Source organism: Alligator sinensis, unplaced genomic scaffold (genome assembly GCF_000455745.1).
Source record: "Alligator sinensis unplaced genomic scaffold, ASM45574v1 scaffold126_1, whole genome shotgun sequence".
NCBI lineage: Eukaryota > Metazoa > Chordata > Crocodylia > Alligatoridae > Alligator > Alligator sinensis.
Window position 1 is genome coordinate 5292993 of NW_005841842.1, and position 16100 is coordinate 5309092.

The window sequence follows — 16100 nt, forward strand, 5'->3', positions numbered from 1 at the left end:
GTGTGCTTCAAACTACTTTCATGTGTTACTGTGTGGACCAGGGGTAGGCAACATTTTTGGGCAGAGTAAGAAAAACACCTGCAACCTCAATTTGTAAGATGTTTGTGTGCCGGGATGGATGGCAGAGGAGCTGTAAGGGGAATGATCCTTGTTGTGGCAGTGCAGCCCCAGTCTCTTCTCCACTGTCCACCTCAAGGTACTTATGTGCCAAGCAAAATGCCTTCATGTGCCACACTCTGGCACCCATGCTGGGGGTTGCCTACCCCTGGTGTGGACAATCCAGGGGTTAAGACCTCCAAGTGCCACATAAAATTAATGTGTAACAAGGCCCTGAAGTATACAACAGTATGCACAGTTTGCTTCATTTTATTTCCTGCACTTCCACATAGACCAAGAACTGGAAACATAGTTTATTCACTAATTGATTATGGTCTTTATAGTTGTAATCAATTAACTAATTCATCTGTGTTCAACCTGATCTTCCAGGCTTTGTTTTTACATTAAAAATAATAGTCAAAAAGCAAGTTGCATCTTAATACCCATGTACCATAAGTAAAGTAGCCTTAGTAACAAAATAAGGTTATTACCTGTATTCAGTAAGTCAAGCATTATGAAGTTCGTTGATATAAACAAGGCCACCAACTAAAGTTCAGTTTTATACTAATTCTGAGTTACCTGACTGAAGTGCAGGAGTGATTTTGTTAGCCCTGTTAAGTGTGTAAGTCAGGGGTGGGCAAAATGCGGCCAGCGGGCTGCATGTGGCCCGCCAGGCCATTCTGCCCAGCTCGTGGAGCCCATAAAAAATTTAGAAAATAAATATTAATCTGCCCCTGGCTGCCTGTGATGCAGCCCTCAATGGCTTGCCAAAACTCAGTAAGGGGCCCTCCGCCCAAAACAATTGCCAGTCCGTGGAGTAAGTGCTCCCATTATAGGAACGGAGAGACATCTGCTTGTCTCTAGAGGGCAATCAGCAACCAAAGGAGGTAATAGAATTGCCCCTACACAATAGTTGTTTAACTTAGTTAGACTCAAGCTGCACCTTGTTCATCTACCAGGTGACCTAGTAGTCTGCCCTTGGTTTCTTTACTGAATCCCTGGGAATTCCTACTTCTTATTCTTTTGCTTAGAAAACTGGACTGACTCTTTTTGAAGTAGTGTTATGTTTTTGAAACCTCTTTCTGCAAAGTGTCGTCTGCTCTTCATGTGTGCTGAAGCCTAGCAAAAAATCCTGTCTCCCTTTATAAATGAAACCATCTGTGTCTGCTTGTCAGATGGAAATGTGTCAGTAAATGTAAAGGATAAAGACAATAGTAGTCTGACTTACCCTGAATAAACCTACATGTAATGTCCTCACCATCCTCAGTTACCATCCACTTCCCAAACTCTTTTATCACACCAGTTTTTATGAGTTCAGTTTTCCATTCATTTCAGTAGTAACTTACCTGCATCAAAGATTGTCTTTTCCTACAGAATCTCCAAACACATCTGCAAGGTTCTGGTGCTGAATAGACCCCATGTTTTTTTCACTATCAAGCACGAGGGTCAGAGCTTTCTTAATGCTGCGACCTCAGAAATAGAACTCTTTTGCTAGAACAGATCAGACTCAGCCCCACATTGATATTCAGTAAAGGCTTCCCCCAGAAATAATTTTCCTAACAAGACAGACAGTCCTCTACACACAAAAAGAAGTCACCTGGTGGGGGACAGAGAGAGAAAGTGTTTTTGTTCCTTATATTGGGGATCTTTAATTTACACAGTGTTTGCACATAGCATAGTGCTAGGCCAGAATCAGATTTCCATAGCTGGTACGTATACAGCAAGGAACCAGAACCAGAACCAAGCTGTCCTAAAGAAGAACCGTAACCACTTGGTTAAAGGGGCAGGATCCCTATGACTTTTTCTCCTCACTCCATGACTCTTGTGTCCTTATCTGTCCAGTGACCCTGCTTCAACGGGGCTTATAGGGAGCACCCTCACCTAGAGTTTTCTATAGCCTGGCAGTCAGAGCACTCTCTTGGGAAATGCGTTTAATCCTCGCAGATTATGGTAGGGCTACAATGTGTGGCCTGGATAAATATACTAGGCTTGGGGGCAAAATGTGAACAACAGCAGCACCCCTACCGCCTTCTGAATCACTTATCTTCAGAATCTCAGAAGTGTGGTTAAGTGTTGTGAATTGCAAGTGAACAGAAATCCATAATGGAGAGTTCAAGTGCATCCCTGTACTTTACTAGGTTTTGAGTGTTGTGTTCCCCTCTACTTAGGCATTTTCTGTTGGCTACTTGTAAGGAGGGACTAAAAATTAGGCACTTCAACTCATAAGTTTAGGCATATATTGAGGTAATTTGAACCATGCCCTGTAGGTAAACTAAGGTAGATTTGTTGGTATATGTACAGCTGTTTCATGCAGCCGAAAGTATAGAGAAGTTAATGTAAAGAATATAATCTTAATTCCTCTTTTTAATTGTAATAACGACAGACTCTTCACTGGTGTTGTCTTGTGATTAAATAGAGTTGATGTTTCTTAGATATACACCCAGATATGTCTAAGCCTTATCTGTTGGGTTGGGAATATGTTCAACTAACAGAGAAAAAGTGCACAGCATGTTTACTCTGGAGTAATTTGATTTTGTTCCAGGGTAAAAGTGGATATATGATGTACAACTTTATACCACAATAAGTCACTTACTCCAGGGTAACGTTACTCCATGAAAAAATCAGTAACTTTTCCTCAGTGTAAATGTTATGTATCCACAGTTCTAGTTATTTTCATCAGTGCAAACATGGTATTACTGGCTCCTCCACCCCGACCCCTACTGGTAAAGCTCTGTAATAGTGCCCACCTATTGCAGGTAGCTGTTGTAGGGGATCTGGTCATGTGCATGCTCTGGCCATCAGTGTAATTACATCCCAGAGTAGGTTAAATTGCTCCAGGGTAAATGTATATCCATAAGCTTAGGTTAAGAACTCTGCTGAATGGCAGGGCATCTAAGTCGCTTTGTATCTATGGCCCAAAATTTCCTGGAAAAAAAAGGGGGTGGGGGAATGTAGCTACCATTTCAGTAAGGCAGTCTCAGCAAGATATTTCATTTTAATCTCTCTTTCATCTCCCAGCTTCCCCACCAAAAAAAAATATAAGGTTAACTGTTCTAAAAATACAAAAATAAATAGAACTGGAAGCCTGAGCCCAAATTTCCAACCACCGTGTAGTACAATAACCCAAACCTCAAGAAACAATAATTTCAAAAGGCAAGATGTAATTTAGCCCTACTACTAGTTTAGTCTTAGTCTCTTGTGAAGAGACTGATTAAATAACAGTATTAGCCACAGAGGAGCACCATAGGTTATCTACACCAGTTTTATTTTTAACTACATTCTGAATGTAATAATGTCTTCCTGTCAGGAAGACTACAAGTTGTGATTTTATCTCTTCAACTGGCTCATCAAGGCTAAGATAAGTCATTTCAAGATAAGAAAAAAATGACTTTTTAAAGCTGTGTATTCAGTTTGATTCTAATATAATAAATGAAGAAACCTGTGTTACAGGAAATTTACGATAACATATTTAAACACAAAAAGCCAGAGACTAGAGGAAAATAAGGTTTTCATAGTAATATAAATTTTATCCCAGTGCATATTACCTGAATTATTTGTATTTAAATATGTAGTCTTAATATTATATCAGTATTTGTCCTTATATATTATTTACATTATACAAGCTGGGTTTTCAAGTTCACCCATGCTGACTGACAGCATTCTGAGGAACAGCATTCACAATTTGTTACTTTTATTTGCAAAACATTGGGAAAAAATAATTTAGTTAACTTCTTCCCTCTACAAGGTTCCCCGCTGTTCTTTCAATCTGTGTTCTTTAGGTAAAATACAGACTGGAGAATGATGATAATTTTTTCATTCTTATAAGCCAAACCAACTTTTAAAGCAAATTCTTCCCTGTTTTACTGGTGAGGCTAAATTAATGCTTGTGAAATACTGGAAAATCCTTTGGCTGAGTATGCTGAGTGGAATATGCATCCTCATCCCTGCATGCACCTGGTCTTGTGCTCTGCACATGAAGTCCAAGTTAAGAAGATCCCAGTAATTTACAGAAGACCCTGCAGTGCTAACATTTAAACTCTAAAATAAGCATATAATGGTTCTTTCAGTGTCCTGGATTAATTAAGGTGAGATGCGCCTGAAGCCGGAGTGTCAGGGCTCTGGACCACACTGCAAACTGTATAATTTATCAGAGGTAGGGTTCTTGCCTTTTCATCACCTGTATTCTGACCTCAGAGTCCAACCCCATGGGTCACTGAGGCTTTCCACGAACTGGTATTAATTTTGAGCACCTGGTGGGAGGCACATTTTTGTATGCAAACATTGACTTTAGCTCACTTTCCTGTAATATTCAGGATAATGCCATATATTGCTTCTTGAATAATTTCAAAGAGTTCTTTGGAACGGAATATTTACAAAGTGAATATTATCACCACCTCCTCCAAAAGTCCACTTCATTTGCTAGGGGTAATTAGCTCTGTTCATCTGAAGAAAGGCAGAAGGCAGAACAGGGTGATGCCTTATAGACTAACTCGTTCAGAGAGTTTTTGTAAGCTGCAGCCTGCTTCATCAGATGCTATAAATGGACTTGTAAAGAACATGGTAGGGTTGTCTTGCTAGGCTGGTCTGTTTCAAATAAGGTTAACTAGACATCTTATCCCTTGTCATCTTGAAGAGGTGATGGTCAGGCTCATTTTGCCCTCCTGTACCTTTAGAAGTGATTGAATACCAAGCTGAAACAAGAATATTATGAACCCAGGAAAGATCTTTAGGGTAATCCATACAGCAGGGCTGGAAACCTACTCATCCCCAAGTTGTCTTGCCCTTTTAGCTTGACTGGAGGATACACCCAAAAATGTACCAAGCATAGCAAATATCCCCTATCCCCCAGATGGAGAGATTATGGACATGGAATACAGGGAAATGCTGAAATTGTGGAAATATGTCTCTCCTTTAATAAGGTAAGTATAAAATAACCTTTCGTTACATTTTACAGGAAAGGAATAGATAGCTTCACACTGCTTGCAGAAAATGAAATTAAAAAATAAAGCCGAGTTCAATAGTTTTTCCTTTCTCCAATATTTTTATAATTTCATTTTTATTATATTTATACATGAAACTATATACCCAGAATTCAAATCAACCTGGTAATTTCTTGTGATTTATAACTCTTGTCTCAATAGAAAACTCAATATGACTACGAACACTATATAAGTTGCTGTAAAGCTGTAGAAAGAGTGCTAACAGTAATATATTCTTTTAATGCTCTGGAAAGAGAGAGACACAAGGAAACATTTGCTGTAACAAGAATTTTACATTAAATGGGTCTTTTATACATTATTATGTTTTAGAGCTAAAGGTACCCCTGAGGTTTCCTGTAAAGCCATTTTTTAAACTGGATTACTGCAAGAAATCTGATATATTAATGAGAAAACGTGAAATAAGGTCACACATTTCCCTTCAGACTGAAAATTCTCCCCTCAGTGGGATCTCCACTATATCCTAATGCTATTGTAAAATGATACAGTGCTGCAACATCCTGTCGAGCTAAATACTGACCAGTGGAACCTAAGAAAGAAGGGTTCTGTTATGATTTGCAGTCCTGTTGAAACATTGCCATTTGAAAGTCAGGGGCTGGAGCAAGGGACAAAAATTGGCACTTCCTTCTCATGCCTCACTCATCACATGCATAAGGCTGGCATTCCAAATATTCATAGTTAGGCAAGCCCACAAATAAAGTCATCCACAGAGCTAGGACTTGAAACCACATCCTCCACCCCCAAACTGTTTCTCCTCACAAAATATGGGCTGCCAGATTCTGCAACTAGTTTCAGTACCTAACATTCTCAGAAAACTTTAAACCAAAGCTTCAAGCAGTAGCAACACTCTACCTCTATAGTAGGAGTGCCAGAGTGCTAACAGTAATGGAGGTGATCCATGTTGGCAATGGTGGGAAGAATTCCCCTAGTACAGAGGGGACTTTATATCAGTGCCATATGTTGTAGGTATGCTTTGATACACTTCTAGTGTAGCTCAATGGATCAGGAATGAATTAAGTCCTCTGTTGAGTATAATTGAGAGTATTCCTTCCCATCCTGAATCTAGCCTTAAAGGCTATGGACAGACGTTCAAAAGGCCTGAGCCTGAATTGATTCAATCTTTTCAGATTAGTCTAATCTGCCTAGGTTGAACCAGTTTGCAACTGCACAGACATGGACTGAAGAAATGGTAATACATGCCTGCTGGGGCTCAGGCTAGAAGCCAGGGGATGCTAGATCAGGTCTCCCTTCCCTTTGACAATACTGAGCTGAGGGCGGGGGGCATGGCCAAGCCCCAGCAGGACACTCTGATTAGGGAGGGACCCCCAAGCTGCCTGCACCATCCCAGGCTTTCTCCTGCTCACTGCTCAAGGGGCAAGAATGTTGCCAGACCCCAGCCCTGGGCTAGCAGTCTGATGCAAAGGGTGTGTATGAAGTGAATGCATCTGTTGATGATACTGAGCTTTTCGATCTCCCTCTCCCTGCTTCTTCATACTGTCTGCAAACCTACAGGCAAGGGAGCCAGCAAGGAACTGATAACAGAGCTTTTATCATCCCATCAAGAAAACGAAAGCATCTCAAGTTCTTCTTAAACAGTTTTTTCCAAGGAAGGAACAAAGGGACATTACCAGTTAACCTGTTGATTAGCTCCAAAAAGCCCTAAGCAGGCACTGTTCTGTCTGCTTGTTCCAGTGAAATTGGACACATACAGACACTTCTAGGCATTAGGTAGCATACCACATGCCTAGGGTCTGTGGAGCTGGGGTCTGTGCTATGGGAGGGACAGAGGGGGGATCTTGCTTGAGCAGCAGGGGGGAGGAGGGGAGAGGCTGAAGCCAGGCAGATCCTGCTGTGCCTGAGGTCTCTGCCAGAGCTCTGGCTAGGGAGCAGAGGGGTGGGGCCAACCCTGTTCTCTGGAGCAGACAGCACAATCCAGGGCTACAAAGCATCTGGGGTTCTGGGGGACTCTGGTTTAACTTAAACCATGAAAGGGTTGGGACAGACATTGCATAAATTGGTTTGACCCAAATCAGTTAAGTCTGATACTACATTCAACTAGGTTTATCTAAAACCAGGTTCAGCCATTTTGAAACTGGTATATGTGCACTGAACTTCTGTTCTGTTACAGGTTTAAAACAGTTTCTGATCACTTAAACCAGTTTATAGGTAATGTCTGTCCCTAGCCAAAATGACCTAAAAACTAACTTCAGACCATTAAAAAGTGCACAGCTTGAACTTGGTTGGGGCTTATTGACCATATATGAATGAGCCACCATTCTCATTGCCTGTATTTTGCCTTTTCTCTGAATAAAGAGTTCAGACTCCAGCAGTGTTTAATATGGTGCTTCTTCTCAGCACTAATTTCACATTGAAAAGATAATGGACAAAGGAACAGGTTTTAAGAAGGTTTGAAACATGTTTTCATTTTCCAGATGGATGATTTCACCGAGAAGCACACTGTTCTTATTGTGTAAGACAGTGGCTCACTTCCCTGACTTGCAGGCATCTTAGCTCTTCAGCTGAGTGGAAAAGAGGGAAGATTGTCTTTCAAACTAGGAAAATACTTTTCTTCACAAACAAACAAAATTTATTTCTTAACGAAATTTATGCAACTATTGTTTCATGCCATGTAAAACCTGAGCACAAATGCAGTCAGTCCATTCATGTTGTGATTTAATATTAGGTGAAATGAGGACCCCCAAAGCTAGGGAGGGAGGCAATTTAGTATCCTGATTATAGGATCACTGGATTAGAACTCAGGAGGCCTGAGTTCTATGTCTTGGTCTTTTACGGTCCTGTTGAGTGACTTTTACCTTCTTTGTCATTCATCATCACCATCTATAAAATGAGAATGCTGATACTGACCTCATTTGTAAAGTGCCTTGAGGAGTGTGACTTGAAAGCATTAGGTGAGGGCTAGATTATTTCTCTTATACTCAGGTGGTACAGATGGACACAGCTCCACTTTCTCCAGTGGAGCAATACAGCGTTGTACCAGCTGAGGGTCTGTTCCAAAACCATCCTGTGATGCTGTCTTATGGTTTATGCAACTTCTATTGTATGAAAGGTGCATGTGGCAAAACTCAGTATGAGCTTTGTTACACATTACTCTGTATGCTGCACAAATATGGATGGGTGTTAGTGTTAGTTTGAGTGTGGAGCAGTCTCATGTTTAGGCCAGTAGGGGTCTGAAGGTCTGAAAGGTAAAAATCTCCCCCCCACCTTCAGGGCTCTCCCCCTGCCTCCTACTGCCCCCTGCACCAGGGCTTTACTTATGTGTGGCTGCCTGCCCTACCTGTCATGGGGAGCAGGCAGGGAAGAGGTAAACTGCCTGCTCAGCTGCCAATTCTGCCAGGTTGCTGCTCTTCTGGCCCAGAGAGCAGCAGCAACCAAGCAAGCAAGCAAGCTAACCCTTCCCTGCCTGTCCCCCCAGGACAGACGGTGTGGGCAGCCACACATAAGCAGGGGGGAGGGTAGTGACCAGGGATCTGGGGTACTGGAGAGAACAGCGGGGGGTGGGGGGAAGCAGTGGGCCTGATCAGGGCTTGGGGGGGCAGGTGGGGTGTTTACACTAAGGTGTATCCTAGAGAGTCTATATCTTAGTGCAACAGGAATTGAGTAACATGGATAATCCTGCCCTGGAGTGGCATAACTTTGAGCTGCATAACAAGTGCTTACAAGCAGTTTCAGATGTTAATGTGTGAACAGTCCAGGGGTTAAGAGCTCCAGGCATTGCCCAAAATTGCCATGTAACAAGGCCCTGTGGGAGTGTATAATTAAAGAGGGAAAAATCATCCAGAATAGTTCCAAAAATGATTATTGAAAGATTAAGAGTAAATTTGAAAATAAATGTTTGTTTTGAAGAGGATAGTATTTTAATCCCATGTTTCCTTTTCTGCCTTTTTTTAAAGGGCTGTCTGGGGATTTCTTGCGTTCTGGCCGATACTCCGCTCACACAATCAATGGTGCCTGGTCACCATGGACTCCGTGGTCTCAGTGCAGTCGGGACTGCAGCAGAGGTATTCGGAACCGCAAACGTGTCTGCAACAATCCTGAGCCCAAATATGGAGGACTTCCCTGTCTGGGTCCCTCTCTAGAGTACCAGGAATGCAACATCTTGCCTTGTCCAGGTAAGGGTCAAGGGAAATCAAAAAGGGATGTAAAAATGATTCAATTCATTTTCAAGCCCATGCTGTACAGCAGAAAAACATGATAAATTAAATCAAACTATTTTCTCTGCAGCAACCCTTCCTGGAAAGTGAATTAGCCCAGCTAATCTGATCTTGCTAGAACCTTTTGCTCTGTAAATTTCAGTGATGATTTGCTGTATGAGTACAGAAGACATACATTCGTAGTAACTGCCTGTAGCAACTAAAGCTATTATATTTTATATTGCCAAAGGCCCTTTTTACATTCAATCACCTATCGTTTTAGATATGAATGATTAAGGATGTGAGGTACCACACAGAAATGTCATTGCTGAGTTGCATTTTCAGTTGGCCAAGTTATTTGTCTGCCAGGAAGAGAGAGTTCCTTTAGTTTTTTCAGTAGTATGTGGATTGTAGATTCCCCATGACCCAAGTAACCAGTTAGATGTATGAGGGATGCAGAGGGGCCATATCTTCAGTGGGTATAAATCAATGTAGTTTACATGAATGGAGCCTTTGGCCCTGAATGTGAGATGTGTTCATGAAAGAGAAAAGAAACAACACACAGATTTGGCCTGGCTCAGGATGTTTGTTAAAATTCATAGCTTAAGTTAATCAAAATGTTTTGCCAAGCTTCATTGCGGACTGAACTTGTGCCAAATTTGGAGTGCAGGGCCCCCAGGAAGTCTGGTTAGAGCCTGAACAGATAACTGAAGGAGATGTTATCAGGCAGCCTGTAAATGTTGCATGGGGAGAGTTTGTTAAAGGACTCATAAACAGTTTGTTCATTAAAGATTGTTTTATGGTTGTCTAAAAAGGGATTATAAATAAAGCACATGTTCTTCAGACCGTGGAAGGAGAGGGCAGCATTTCTGTCCCTTCATCATCTGGCAAGACCACGGAAGGCCTGATCATCTCTCTCTGTTCCTTGTGTCAGACTCATGGTGGCCCCAGCTAAAGCACAGGCCCTTCCCCACTCTTACCCACTCATTGGTTGACTGCACCAACTTAACCTAAAGGGGCTTGGTGTCATTTGTGTCCTGAAACAATTGCCATGGTATTTGCCCTTAAAACTGGTTCCGTACATTGATAAATCTGTAGAAGGGGAGGGGATACTGACTTCTCTCCCATACATACATTTATGATATCATTCCCAATACAACTTGTGTGAATAATGATAGCCCAGCAAATATTCAGGCTCTCTGACCACTAATCAGAGAATGAGAGCAAAATCATGCCTGACAGAGTTAGTGCAGGCACCGGAACTGAATCAAAATAGGATGAAGGAAAAAAAGAAAAAAGAACTGAGTCCCCCCAGAAATGGGGCAGCGTCAGTGATTGAAGGGAGGACATAATAGAACATGGAAGGGCAAAGGGAGCACATATATATCATGAGATTATATAGGCTTGCAGAAGGGGAGACGTGAAGGGAGAATAACACTGCAGTTGAGAAAATGAGATGGATGGAAAGAAAGATTGATGAAATTAGGAAAGAATGAAAAGATATGAAGGAAGACAGATGAGGATTATATACACGTCTTTGAGCCCCAGAAGTTATAAAAGCCTCTTGGACTGAATAACAATAAGTAATAGAGAAATAAGCTGTGAAACACCTTGAATTGGCTTAATGATTTCTAGTCATGCATTATTAGACCCACAGCTTCCTGCGCCTGTCCTTGGCCTGACCCACCAGGAGCCCAGGCAGGGCTCCTTCAGATCCCTGCATCTTCATTAGCCTGAGATGTTTTGAACAAAATATTTGGGCCTCAACAAACTGGCTTTTTTCTTTTTGAAATGTTCAATCAACTCAAGTAAACAGTTTCCCCCTTGGGCATTTGACACTTTGCAGCAGAGGAAGGATAAAAGTTTTGATTATTCTGTGGCTTTCTTCTCAGTATTGTTCAAAAATTGGAGGTTAGGTGCTTACCTACCACCAAGTTTAGGATCAAGGCACCTAGAAAAGAAGGACTCTGCTTCTGTCACAGAAAAGTGGCAGAAGAGGAGAAGCCAAGAACCAACAACCCAGTACAGCTCACAGGTTTCAGGCCCAGGGCACATTTCAGAAGTCTGGGGCATGCCCTGAATCAGTGAGGGCCAACCTTTTTGGCAGGCATATCACGAATTAGCCCCACACCCTCCCTGAGTGCTGCTCTGATTCCATTCCCCTGCCCAATCTGTTGGCCTACTTTCTGCTTCCTGCCCTGTGCTCCCTGCCCAGTCTTCTGCTCTGATTTCTGCTCCCTGCCTTACCCGCCACTGTGCTGCCTGTCCCTTCCCTAGTCTGCCACTTGCCACATACAGAGGCTGACTGTGACATGTGTGCCACAGGTTGGCCACCCCTCCTCTAAATGTTGATAAATGGTAGGAGTGGCCTCGTGATCCAGATGCCTGTTTGGTCCCCTTCCACCCAGGCATCAGGGAGCTAGTCACAGTCACTCCACACCAGAGTTGCTCATCCTCCAGCCCATAAGGCCATGTCATCTGGCCCAGGGTCTTCCCAGGTATTTAGAAATTTGGCAGCTGGAGAGAAGTGTAAACATTAATTGCCACTCCCCTGCTGCTAAATTTCACTTGAGTGCTCAAGAAGGGTGGCAGAACCAACAACCCAGTAAAGCTCACAGGTTCTGTGGCTCAGGCCCAGGGCACATTTCAGAAGCCTGGGGTGTGTTCTGAATCAGTGAGGGCCAACCTTTTATGGCCAGATCACATCCACAGAACAACCCTACGCTCAGGATCCAGCCCATGCACTGACCCTGTGCCACTCATCTGGCTCTTGGGGCTGAAAAATTGAACACCATTGCTGTATATCATGTGACCAGCAAGTCTCCCATGTGCCAAGGCAAAGACCAGCAGAGGATGCATTTCCAGGAGGTGCTGGCTTTAGCTCCTTTTGCACTAGCATGGTGACCCTTAACCATTAAGATTCATGGTTTCATTACCACACTGTAGTCACAGGATAAAAATAATTCTATAAAATTGGAGCAGACGTGTTTTTTCTCCCTCACGGTTGATTCATGAATCAATGTTCCTTTTAAAGCCAAAATTGTTTTCTAAGGTTCCCAGACATGAGACAGCTTTTACTTATTAACTTTGCCATTGTTAGGCTTTTATATTTTTAGAAGAAATTGGTACAATATGAATGCAACGTTAATATATAGAACACCATGCTGGCACTACTGCTTAAGCATGAGGCAACACACTAAACCAAAGAGCAGAAAACAAAAAGTCAGAAAAATGTTAGGAACAGCTTATAGAACTTGAACCTGACATTTTGGATGCAAGCAACCCCCCATTGCAGATGTTCCTGCTTTTGAAAATGTTTGTCAAAAGCTAGCAAAGCAAAAAGTGGTGATGGGTGTCTTTAAAACAAGAAGCTAATGTCCTAATATATGCGATATCTTTTCTCTGAGTCTTGTTTTTTGGGGGGCAACAAATTAAATTTAAATAAGTCTGCAGAGCTTCAGTGAAGCCTCTAAATGCATGGTGACTTAGGGGCAGGTCATGAACAGTGTAGTTCCACAGTAGTTGGAAAGAATCCCATAAGGTCCTCAGTTGCATCCTGTTCACAGCAATGGATGCTTGCTGTTAATTAAAATGAAATGTTGAAGTTCCAAATCAGATCTCAGATAAATCTGTATGGGGAAAAAAAGAGGGGGAAACATTTGCTATTTTCTTTTGAAGTGAATGAAGAGAGTGAATAATGATAATAGGCTGAGGCACATCCAGAAGGTGGCCCTGATGGTGCATTGAGAGCAACGGAGAGAATGAGTGTTTACCAGGAGGAACCTACAAATTCAGCTAAGGTTTTCAAATGGAAGCCACAGAAAGCTAACAGTAGCAAAGAACGGAAGTGGGCTGCCACACCTGGGAGTCCCATGTGGGGTTTCATTCAGCCCCCATTAAGAAGGTGAAGGAGGTGAGTACCCTGAGAGGTGTGGGGCAGAAGAGGGGTAGGGCCTCTGGATCCAGGCTACCTGGGCATAACGTCCAAAAACACCCATGAAGGGAGCATATGGGAGCAGCAACCACTGTTACACCCTATAAGTTAAGCTATAGCAAGGGCTGTGGAGGGACCTGCTTTGCAGCCCCCATTTTTATCATTGGGATGGATAGGTACATTTCTTTTCCCTCATCCTCTCCTCAGGTTAGCTTCATGAAGTTATGATCAAGTCATCCATAGGTTGGTTTCCAAAATGTCACACTTGGGTTTTGAAGCTGGAAATGCTTTTGGGTTGTACAGCAGTACAAGTGCAGTCCACTCCCAGGGAAAGTCAGGTCCAGGGGCTAAGGACATTTCTCCACCCAGAGTGCAGTGAGTTTCAGTGGGTTTGCACCCTTATATCTTCTGAAGCATGAAGGGCAAAGGGAGGCAGGGCCTGAGAGGTAAGAAATATTAATGCAAAAAGATAGGTTTCTGTCATGTTAATAGGACTTATTTATACCCTCCTCACCTAGCAGGCAGAGCATGTACCAGCTATCTGCAGCCATGCAGAGGGTACATGGAAGCACTCCACCTGCCCCATCTCCACTGCAGGCATGAAGAGGAAAGCAGGGATCTGTACAGTTGATACTTTCTCTCCATTAAAGTGGGCAAGGCATGGCTAGGGAAGGGCTAGAGCTTTGGTTCACTTCCTTCTCTGGGTGTACTGCCCTGCACAGCTCTTACAATGTATTGGAGGAAGTCATCTACCACTGGTCAAAGCCAATAGCAGAATAATAACTCCCTTGAAATAATGAAGGGTCAAGGAAAGAATTATTTATGTCTCAAGCAAAACTCCTTCCTGAGTCTCCCTCCGAGGCAGTGCAGCTGCCCACCACATTATACAGAGCAAAAGGTTTCAGTACATCTAGCCCACAGCTTTTAGGCCTTACCCTACTACTAGGCAGGATTAACTAGCAGCTATGCCACAGTGTTCTCACAAACACAGCTCAGATGCCACTCTGCTGTTCTATACATCATTGTCTCTGTGTGCTACCAAGCCAAGCCTTTGGGGTGTAAATCATGTGCTTTTGACCACCATGCTGTTAATTTGGGAGGAAAAATGATTGATATGACTCTGCATATCTGAATGTGTAACTACACATGGACTTGGTACTGAGAAAAGAACTTCACTCACTAACATTAATCAAGCAGCCCACTGTGAGTTATTGATATTTGTGCATTAGTGACAGTGGATGAACATTTTCAATGTGTTAAAATCTCTTTGGAAGCCCATGAGACTTAGGCTTCTAAATCACCTAGGTTCTCTAGCCAGTGACTTCTCTGGAAATCTTAACTGTTTTTCAGGATCAAGACCTAAATGAACTAACACACTGAAAACCTAAGGACAGAAATCACTAAGCATATTCAATTAATTTGTTTTGTCTGTTATAGTTGGGTTTTAATTATTCATATTAATAGTCTATTATAAAGTATTAAATGTACCGTACTACAGTACATCTTTTAAAAATAATGACAACATCTGGGACCTGGCTTCTTCATCTGCTATTAAATCTTCCTTGTGAGAGGAAAAGAGACAGTGAATTCTTCTTGTAGGTTATTCTGATATGCATAATTCAACTAAATATGGATTAATGAATGGCCTGCTGTATAGAGTGTTTTTATTGACAGAACACAAAGTGCTTTACAAAGATGGGTGAATATTTATATCCATCCCCTTTTTACAGATGGAAAAACTGTAGCATAGCAAAGTTAACTGATTTGCACAGAAGCATAATGATCTCCTTAGGACCCCTTGTCAGAGCAGAGCAGGGCCAAAGACATACTGGTGTAATGATAGAAGTTATAATTTAGAGAGGCTACCTAACAGAAGACAGAGGGAGTTCGGAATTGTTAGATGGCCCCTCAGAGAGCAGCCAGGTAGTTAGAAGAGACACTGAGGGTCCTCATCTACTGGTTCACCATAAAACTCACTGTTAGTTCTTATTCACATATGCCTGTGTGTATTGGACCCAGTGATCACTACATCTGGTGGAGATTGCGTCCTGAGCAGCTACAGGTCCTCCTGGTGTTCAGGAGCCAAAGACTGTTGCCAGAGTGACTCTAGGGTCCTGGTAGCTACATGGAGAATATACCCCAGCCGAGGACTTAAGCCTCACCTGCCTTCCCACAGGTGCCATTGAATGCCATGCTGACTGAAAAACGAAAAACCCCTAATTCAATCTTTACTCCTGTGTGGGCCGGGAGCGGTCCAAGGCCCTCGGAGGCGCGTGGCGGGCTGTGGCCAGCAGCCCTGGCACGTGGGTCGGGGAATGCAGGCCGGCGGACTAGAATTAGGCACGGACACGTAGCGGTTGATTAAAGATCATTTTACTTACACCGTAGAAAGTCGCGGTGCAGGCAGAAAACTTGCTTGAGTTGCATTTACAGACAGGAAAGAAGAAAAGTGGACAAGAGTTCCTTCCATGCGAACTCTAGCCCAATCCGGTTGAAGGCTCTAAAAACGCGATCCCGTCGTGTCAACCGAAGAAAACAACTCGGAGAAAGAGCTCTGGATACACTCACACGAAGTTTGCTAGGCTCCGTGGAACTTGCGCACAGGGAAGGGGTTCATTGAGGGATTGTTCGGCGACGGGGAGAGGCCAAAGGTTGATCAGACCCCTATAGCCTTGTTAAGGTGCACTCTGGGTCCGTTAGGCTCCGCAGCGCTTAGAGATCTTCACGAGACGTGAAGTCCTCCTCCTCCACTAGATGGTTGTGGAGTCCTCCCTTGTGGGGTTCTCCTTGGAGTTCTCCAACTTGGGCGGAAACCACTCAAGCCTCTTATACGGTTAGCAAGCCAATCACTAGCCGCCACGTGGGAATAATTTAGAACCGGCCAATAGTGGGACACAAATTTGAATACAAATGGCGGGGAGT

General features: G+C 43.0%; 1 protein-coding gene across 3 annotated transcripts in view; it reads left to right on the forward strand.

The window, feature by feature from the left end:
- SEMA5A (semaphorin 5A) overlaps positions 1-16100 on the forward strand; it is a 593698-nt gene that overhangs the window by 542211 nt on the left and 35387 nt on the right. For all 3 annotated transcript variants that reach the window (XM_006015687.3, XM_025205600.1, XM_025205596.1), the window contains one exon: positions 9005-9223. In XM_006015687.3, coding sequence (XP_006015749.1) covers positions 9005-9223 — 219 coding nt within the window. The remainder of the gene's footprint in view (positions 1-9004; positions 9224-16100) is intronic.